At 36.3% G+C, this 9,761-nt stretch overlaps 1 protein-coding gene across 15 annotated transcripts in view; it reads right to left on the bottom strand.

Annotated features, from left to right (window-relative positions):
• The window catches only part of DCAF6 (DDB1 and CUL4 associated factor 6), a 141,396-nt gene that overhangs the window by 112,681 nt on the left and 18,954 nt on the right, over positions 1-9,761 (bottom strand). For all 15 annotated transcript variants that reach the window (XM_037740495.1, XM_037740496.1, XM_017534164.2 and 12 more), the window contains one exon: positions 480-572. In XM_037740495.1, the coding sequence (XP_037596423.1) occupies positions 480-572 (93 nt within the window). The remainder of the gene's footprint in view (positions 1-479; positions 573-9,761) is intronic.

The raw sequence follows: 9,761 nt of genomic DNA, 5'->3' as shown, positions 1-9,761 counted from the left end.
CGATCTCTTGACCTCGTGATCCACCCGCCTCGGCCTCCCAAAGTGCTGGGATTACAGGCTTGAGCCACCACGCCCGGCTATCCACACCATTCTTAACATTAAAATAAATAACTTTTTAGAATGTTAATATATTAAGGTTATACATAAAAGTAACTTTTTCATTAACTCATACTTTATATATGGCACATTTTCCCCCAAACAATGTTAATGAAATAATGTCACTTGTACCAATTACTATCCACTTAAATAAAGTATATTTAAATTTTCTAGAGCCTGAGGCTGAATAAAATCTTCTATTTCCCAGGGAGTCTAAGAGACCCACATATACCTAAGACCCTCTAAGTTATACAATTAACTTCAGCAAAATAGGGAGGATATTCTATTATAAATGCCCATTCTATGATTGTTTACAATTTCTTCATTTCTGCTTTCTTGATTTTTTTCTCTCATTAAATTACAGAGTTTTTAAACTACTTTACCTTTCTGCTATAAGGATTACTAATTACTAATTTGGTGTCATCTGAGCCAGATAAAATATATTCTCCAGTGTCATTCCAGCAGATTGTATTAACCTAAAAAGAAAGCGAAAAAGAAACATAAGCAAACTGGACATAAGAGAAAATATGTCATCTTTCACTCACCTGGTGGTACAAAATTTATACCATTAATGAGGTCATATGTTAAAAAGTATTTAACACAGGGGTATCTCATCTTTAGGTTTCGCTGGGCTACAGCGGAAGAAGAACTGTATCAGACCACACATAAAATACACTAACACTAATGACAGCTGATGAGCTAAAAAAAAATTTCCAAAAAAATCTCATAATGTTTAAAGAAAGTTTATGAATTTGTGTGGGCCATATTTGAAGCTGTCCTGGGCCACATGCAGCCCATGGCCTTGTGTTGGATAAACTTGATTTAACAGTTATATATTTCAGAAACAAGCTTCCAGTTCCCAATTCCACATGTGAGAAGCTTAGCAGTTGCCACTCCATTCTAACAACAAATAAAAAGTTAACAGACTATAAAATCAGTAACTGATCTTGGATCCTTCAGAGAGGTAAGGTTACAGGACAAAATGCTACCCCATAGATTGGAGAGATGAACAGGTGAACACAAGGAGTCTTGGCTTACTGGAACACAGACTCATGAGCAGAAACCTCTGTGAGAAACAGGGACAGGGAAGGAAAATCTGAATGATAATTTATGAATTGTTGGAGGTTCAGAAAGCACAAGTCTGACTGTTAAAAACTCCAGGGAAGGCCCGGCACAGTGGCTCATGCCTGTAACCTCAGCACTTTGGGAGGCTGAGGTGGGTGGATCACCTGAGGTCAGAAGTTCGAGACCAGCCTAACCAATATGGTGAAATCCTGTCTCTACTAAAAATGCAAAAATTAGCCAGGCATGGTGGCATGCACCTATAGTCCCAGCTACCCAGGAGGCTAAGACAGGAGAATTGCTTGAACCCAAGAGGCAAAGGTTGCAGTGAGCCAAGATCGTGCCACTGTACTCCCACCTGGGCGACAAAGTGAGACTCCATCTCAAAAAAAAAAAAGCAAACAAACAAAATACTCCAAGAAACCCAGTCATGGGCTGGGTTCTGTATCACAGAGGGTATTTTTGTGATTGAATTTTAATCTCAGAGCTCAACCAGATTTTCACAGTAAATTTCAGATTAAAATTGCTTTGTGCATCCACCAGAGGGAGGGAAACAGAAACCATTTTGAATATACTGGAGTACTCTGCCCTTCTTAACAAGATCTGCCCTCAAGAAAAGCTATTTAACCACAGCCTACCTACTGAGGTTTTATCAGAGCCTAACTGACCTAGCAAAGAGAAATACCCAATGTAAGCCTTCCACATTGGGGATGGAAAACAAGTAACTCCAGCCTAAACTACCTGTTCCACCTTAGGTGGGGAGTAGGAGGTTCTGATAATCCCTTGTGAAGTCCATAGTTCAAAAACACAGGCTCTTTAAGAGACAGAGACCTAATCATAGGCCTGTAGAACACTTCCTTTCCTCCTACACCTCCTACATTTTGCCAGTAAATGCCTAAGGACCTACTTATACCATTACTTTTAATCAGTACTTCATGTCCAGTTTTAAGAAAAATTATAAGCCATACTGAAAGGCAAAAATACAATTTGAAGAGATAAAGCCAGCATCAGAACCAAACATAGCAAGGCTGTTGGAACTCTAAGACCAGGAATTTGAAACAACTATGCTTAGTATGCTAAGAGTTCCAATGGATAAAGCAGACAGTATGTAAGAACAGATGGGCAATGTCACCAGAGAGAGAAATCCTAAGAATAAAAAGGAAATGTTAGCAATCAAAAACAATGTAACAGAAATGAACAACACTAGTAGACTTGACACAGTTGAGGAAACAATCTCTGACCTTGAGGATATATCAATAAAAACCTACAAAACTGAAAAGCAAAAAGAACAAAGACTGAAAGAAAAAAAAAGAAAAAAAAGAACATAATGTTTAAGGAATGTGGGACAACTACAAAAGGCATAACTCATGCATAAGGGACTATCAGAGGAGAATGAGAAAAGAATAGAATATCTGAAACAATAATGACTGATAATTTCCTCCAAATGAATGTCAGAAACCAAACCATAGATGCAGTAAGCTCAGAGAACATCAATCAGGATAAATATAGAAAGAACTACACCTAGGCAAGTATTTTTCTTTTTCTTTTTTTTTTTTTTTNTTTTGAGACGGAGTCTCACCCTGTTGCCCAGGCTGGAGCGGCAGCAGTGTGATCTTGGCTCACTGCAACCTCCGCCTCCCAGGTTCAAGCAATTCTCTGCCTCAGTCTCCCAAGTAGCTGGGATTACAGGCACCCACCACCAGGCCCAGCTAATTTCTGTAATTTTAGTAGAGACAGGGTTTCATCACCTTGGCCAGGCTGAGTCTTGAACTCCTGACCTTGTGATCCATCTGCCTCAGCTTCCCAAAGTGCTGGGATTACAGGTGTGAACTACCACACCCGGCTGGCGAGTATTTTTCAAACTCAAAAAAGTCAAAGAAAAGAAAAAATCCTGAAAGAAGCTGGAGGAAAAAACACTATTTATAGAGGACCAAAGATAAGAATTATAACCAACATCTCCTCAGAAATCACTTAAGCAAGAAGAGTATATTTAAAGCAGTAACAGAAACAAAACAAAAAACCAACATAGAATACTGTATATGCTTATTTGTACTTATAAATAAGTAAAATGAATAAGAGAAAGAGTACAAGGCATAAGATGGAAGATTTAAAAATATTTTGTACTCACACTCCCTGTGACGCCGTACAGTGTTATTTGAAATAAAGTGGACTTGGATTTGTTATATATGTATATTGAAAACTTTAGAGCTACTACTTAAAAAGTTTAAAAAATAAGTGTAACTGATAAATACTAAGGAAGGAGAGGAAAAAAATTATATGAAATGCTCAATTAAAACCACAAATGGGCCAGGCCTGGTGGCTCATGCCTATAATCCCAGCACTTTGGCAGGCCAAGGCAGAGGGACAGATCACATGAGGTCAGGAGTTTGAGATCAGCTTGGCCAACACGGTGAAACTCCATCTCTACTAAAATACAAAAATTAGCTGGGCATGGTGGCGGGCACCTGTAATCCCAGCTACTTGGGAGGCTGAGGCAGAGAATCATTTGCACCCAGGAGGCAGAGGTAGTAGTGAGCCAAGATTGCGCCACTGCACTCCAGCCTGGGTGGCAGAACAAGATTCCGTCTCAAAAAAATAAAATAAATTAAAAAAATAACCACACACAGACATACACACAAGGCAGAAGGATGAAAAACAAAAATAGGAACAAAGAACAAGGACAATAAGCAGAAAACAGTAACAAATATGGGAAATACTAATCAAACTATACCAATAATCACTTTGAATGTCAATAGTCTAAGTTAAAAATTATTATGATTTTCTTTTAAGACAGAGTTTCACTCTTTTGCCCAGGCTGGAACGAAGCAGTGTGATCTGGGCTGACTGCAACTTCTGCCACCCATCCCCCCCCAACTCCCACATAGGTTAAAGCCATTCTCCTGCCTCAATCTCCTAAGAAGCTGGGATTACAGGCGCCTGCCACCATGCCTGGCTAATTTTTCTATTTTTAGTAGAGACAGAGTTTTGCCATGTTGGCCAGGCTGGTCTCAAACTCCTGACCTCAGGTGATCCACCCACCTCAGCCTCCCAAAGTGCTAGGATTACAGGTGTAAGCTACCACGTCTGGATATATTTTTCTTTTTTTCTTTTTTTTTTTTTTTTTTTGAGACAGGAGTCTCACTCTGTCACCCAGGCTGGAGTGAATAGTGCTATCTTAGCTCACTGCAATCCTCCACGTCCCAAGGTTCAAGCAATTCTCCTGCCTCAGCCTCCCGAGTAGCTAGGATTATAGGTACCTGCCACCATGCCTGGCTAATTTTTCTATTTTTAGTAGAGACAGAGTTTTGCCATGTTGGCCAGGCTGGTCTCAAACTCCTGACTTCCAAGTGATCCCCCACCTCAGTCTCCCAAAGTGCTGGGATTACAGCCATGAGCCACCATGTCCAACCTAAAAGTTAAGAGAGACTGTGGGATAGGCACAGTGGCTTGCACCTGTAATCCCAGTACTTTGGGAGGCCAAGGCAGGCAGATCATTTGAGGCCAGGAGTTTGAGACCAGCCTGGCCCACATGGTGAAACCCTGTCTCTACCAAAAATACAAAAAAACAACTAGCCGAGTATAGTGGTCCATGCCTGTACTCCCAGCTACTCAGCAACAGAGCGAGACTCCATCAAAAAAAAAAAAAAAAAAAAAAAGAGACTGTCGGAGTAGATCAAAAAACAAGACCCAAGTATATGTTGTTTACAAGAAATCCATTTTAAATATAAAGATCCATATATATTAAAAGTAAATGGATTGAGAAAATATACCATACTAACACAAATCAAAAGAACTAAATAGGAGTAGTTATATTAATGTCAGATAGACCAGGCTTCAAAGCAAGAAAAATCATCAAGGATAAAAAGAAGGTATTTCATAACAATAAAGAGGTCAGTTTCCCCAAGACAACAGTTGCCCCATCCCTAACATGTACGTGCTTAACAACAGAGCATCAAAATATGTGAGACAAAAACTGATGAAACTATAGGAGAAACAGATGAATCTACTATGATGCCTGAAGACTCCAATTCCCTCTATCAGAAACAGACAGATATAGCAGGCAGAAAATCAGTAAGGACACAGTTAAACTCAACACCATCAATTATCTGTATATAACTGACATTTATAGACTTCATTCAACAATAGCAGAATTCACAGTCCTCTCAAGCTCACATGGAACATTTACCAAGACAGACCAATTTGAGGCTTCAAAATACACTTTATCAAATTTAAAAGAATAAAAATCAAACAGTATCTACTCTTAAACCACAATGGAATTAAACTAAAATCAGTAACAGAACGTAACTGGAAAATCCGAAAATACACAGAAGTTCTAAATAACACATGGGTCAAAGAAAAAATCTCAAGCGAAATTTTAAAAGATTTTGAATTCACTGAAAATCAAAACACAGCTAATCTGTGAGGTTCAACAAAGTAGTTCTCAGAGGAAATTTCACAGCACAGAAATTTACACCATTTCTGAAAGCCAAACTGCTTCGAGCATCACGTTGGCACTCAAAAGTTTCAAATTTTGGAGCATTTCTATTTTCAGAGGTTCAGATTTAAGACACTCAACCTGTGGAAGATTTCCCGCTAATATCAAAAACAAGGCAAGGACATCCTCTCTCACCACTTCGTTTCAACACCATGCTGTAAGTCCTAGCTAATGCAGTAAGAAAAGAAAAGGAAAGAAAAGCAAAGGAAAAGTATGAAGATTGGAAAGAAAGAACTAAAACTGTCTTCACAGATAACAAGATCATCTATATGGAAAATAAAATTTTAGAAACTCTCCTGGAACTAATAAGTGATTGTAACAAAGTAACAGGATACAAGGTTAATATTAAAAAGTCTATTATTTTCCTATATACCAGAAATGAACAAGTAGAATTTGAATTTTAAAACACAATACCATTACATTAGCACTCCAAAACATGAAATATTTAGGTATAAATCAAATAAAATATGTGTAAGATTTCCATGAGGAAAATTATAAAACTCTGGTAAAGGAAATCAAAGAATTAAATAAATGAAGAGCTATTCTGTATTAATAAATAGAAAGATTCAATATTTTCAAGATGTCAGTTCTTCCCAACTTGTTCTACAGATTCAATGCAATTCGTATCAAAATCTCAGCAAATTATTTTATACAAGAGATGCCAAGACTTGGGCTAGCCAACTCACATGAAACATTTACCAAGACAGACCACATTTGAGGTCTTAAAATACATTTAAAAAAATTTAAAAGAATAGAAATCATACAGTGTCTACTCTTAGACCACAATGGAATTAAACTAAAATCAGTAACAGAAAGATAAGTGGAAAATTCCAAGATAGCTGACACTACCCAACTTCAAGACTTACTATAAGGTGCCTGCAATGCCAGCACTTTGGGAGGCTGAGGCAGGCAGATCACAAGGTCAGGAGTTCAAGACCAGCCTGGCCAACATGATGAAACTGCATCTCTACTAAAGACACAAAAAATTAGCTGAGGATGTTGGCACATGCCTGTAATCCCAGCTACTCAGGAGGCTGAAGCAGGAGAACTGCTTGAACCCAGGAGGCAGAGGCTGCAGTGAGCCGAGATTGCACCACTGCACTCCAGCAGGAGCGACAGGGTGAGACTCCGTCTCAGGAAACAAAAAGTCTTACTGCTTACTATAAGGTTACAGCAAATAAGACAGTGTGGTATTGGCAAAAGAGCAAACAGATTATGAAACAGAATACAGAGCCTAGAAACAGACCCACATAAACACAGTCAATAGATATTTGACCAAAGAGTAAAGGCAATACAATGCAGCTAACTCTTTAACAAATGGTGCTAACTGGATATCCACATGCAAAAAAAAAAAAAAAAAAAAAAAACAAAAAAAAAAAAAAAAAAAACAAAAAAAAAAAAAAAAAAAAAAAAAAAAAAAAAAAAAAAAAAAATCTAGATATCATAACTTACACCCTTCACAATAATTAATTCAAAATAGATCACAGACCTAAATATAAATGCAAAATTATAAACCTCTGAGAAGATAACATAGGAAAAAACTCAGATGACCATGGGTATGGTGATGGTTTATTAAGTACAACAAGGCAAGATACATTTAAAAAAATCAGTAATAAGCCTGACTTCATTAAAATTAAAAACTTCAACCCTGCAAAAGACAATGTCAAGCAAATGAGAAGACAAGACACAGACAGGGAAAATACTTGTAAAAGACATCTGATAAAGTGCTGTTATCTAAAATACATAAAGAACTCTTGAAACACAACAGTAAGAAACAATCTGATTAAAAAATGAGCCAAAGGCCATAACCTTCTTTGCATCTCAGCAAAGAAGATATACAGATTACAAGCAAGCAGAAGAAAAGATAATCCACATCCTATGTTAACAGGGAAATATACTATATACCTAGAATGGCGAAAATACAGGACACTGACAATCCCAAATACTGGCAAGGATGTGGAGCATCAGGAACTTATATTTGTTGCTGATGGGAATGCAAAATTGTACAGTCACTTTGAAAGACAGCTGGTAATTTCTTACAAAAACTAAATATACTCCAAATGTACAATACAGCAATCATGCTCCTTGGTATTTATCCAAAGGAGCTGAAAACGTATGTCCACACAAACACCTGCACGCAGACATTTATGGCAACTTTACTCATAACTGCCAAATTTTGGAAGCACTCAAGATGTCCTTCAGCAGGCAAATCAATAAACTGTGGTATATCTACAGAATGAAGTATTATTTAGCACTAAAAAGCAATGAGCTATGAAGCCATGAAAAGATAGAAGAAACTTAAATGTATATTACTGAGTGAAAGAAACTAATCTGAAAAGGCTACATACTATGTGATTCCAATTATAGGACATTCTGGAAAAGGCTAAACTATGGAGACTACAAAAAGATCAGTGGTCATCAGGAGTTCAGGCGGTGGGTGATAAATTGGCAGAGCACAGATTTTTAAGGCAGTAAAACAACATAGGACAGTATCATGGTGGATATATATCATTATACATTTGTCCGAACTCGTCAGATGTCTGAGTTCAAGAGTAAGTCCTATTGTAAACTAAGGACTTTGGGTAGATTATGATGTATTAATGTAGCCTCATGAAATACAGCAAATGTACCACTCTGGTGGAAGATGTTGATAATGAAAGATGCTATGCAAGCATGTGGGCAGGGAATATACGGGAAATTCCCATATCTTCCTCTCAATTTTGCTATGAACCTAAAACTTCTCTAAAAAATAAAAAAAAAAAAGCATTAAATATTGACTGTCATTTAGTAAACACAGTGTTCTGATATTTTACGATGAAATATCTGAGCCACTAAGCTTTATTGTATAAATTTCCTGATCTGAATTCATTTAATATTCATAGAAATAAAACTCAATTACAAAAAAAAAAATTACAGAAAAAAACTCAATTACAAAAAAAAAATTAGAAAAACTTATTACAAAACTACAGTAATCAAGACTGTGTGGTACTGGCAAAAACAAAGACTTATAGATCAATGTTACGGAATTAAGAGTTCAAAAATAAACTCTTATATTTATGGTCAAGTGATTTTTGACAAGAGATCCAAGACCATTCAGTGAAAGCAAAGTCTTTTCACAAAATGGTGCTGAGACAACTAGAAATCACTACTAAAAAAAAATAAATAAACTTGGACTCTTACTTTATACCATATAAAAATTAACTGAAAATAGACCAAAAATCTAAACAGAAGTGCTAAAACTATGCAATTCTTAAAAGAAAAGATAGGTATAAATCTTCATCATCACGGAATAATCAAGTTTCTTAAATATGGCACCAACAGTCCAAGCAAACAACAAAAAGAAATTAGACTTTTTAGTGTCCTTTAATGTAAAAACTTTTGTACATTAAAGGACACTATGAAGAAAGTGAAAAGACAACCCATAAAATGAAGGGAAATATTTGCAAATCATGTATCTGATAAGAGTCCCAGAAAATACAAACACAACTCAACAACAAAAAGACAAACAATCCAATTAAAAATAAGTAAAGGATTTAAATGGACATTTCTCCAAAGAAGGTATGTAAGTGACTCATATGCATATAAAAAATTGCTCAACATCATTAGTCATCAGGGCAATAAAAACCAAAATCACAACAAATTACCACTTCATATACATTAGGATGATTCTAATAATTTTTTAAAGAAACAGAAAATAACAAGAGTTGGCAAAGATGTCAAGAAACTGGAAGCCTGTATGTTGGAATGTAAAATGGTGCAGTTCTCTGAAAAACAGTTTGATACCTCCTCAAAAAGTGAAATATCCATTTACCATATGACCTAGCAAGTATACATCTAGGTATACAGTCAAGAGAAACGAAAACTTACAACACAAAAAAATTTGTTCACAAATGTTCACAGCAGCAATATTCATAATTGGCAAAAAAATAGAAACAACCCAAATATCCAACAAATGATGAACAGATGAAATGTGGCATATTTGTACAATGAAATATATATTCAGTCATAAAAAGGAATGAAATACTGACACATATTACATGGATGAACCTTGAAAACATCATACTAAGTGAAAGAACCCTGATATTAACAGCCATATATTGTATGACTC

Source organism: Cebus imitator, unplaced genomic scaffold (assembly GCF_001604975.1).
Source record: "Cebus imitator isolate Cc_AM_T3 unplaced genomic scaffold, Cebus_imitator-1.0 Scaffold84, whole genome shotgun sequence".
NCBI lineage: Eukaryota > Metazoa > Chordata > Mammalia > Primates > Cebidae > Cebus > Cebus imitator.
The sequence above is the reverse complement of the archived record's forward strand: the minus strand, read 5'-3'. Positions and strand labels throughout refer to the sequence as shown.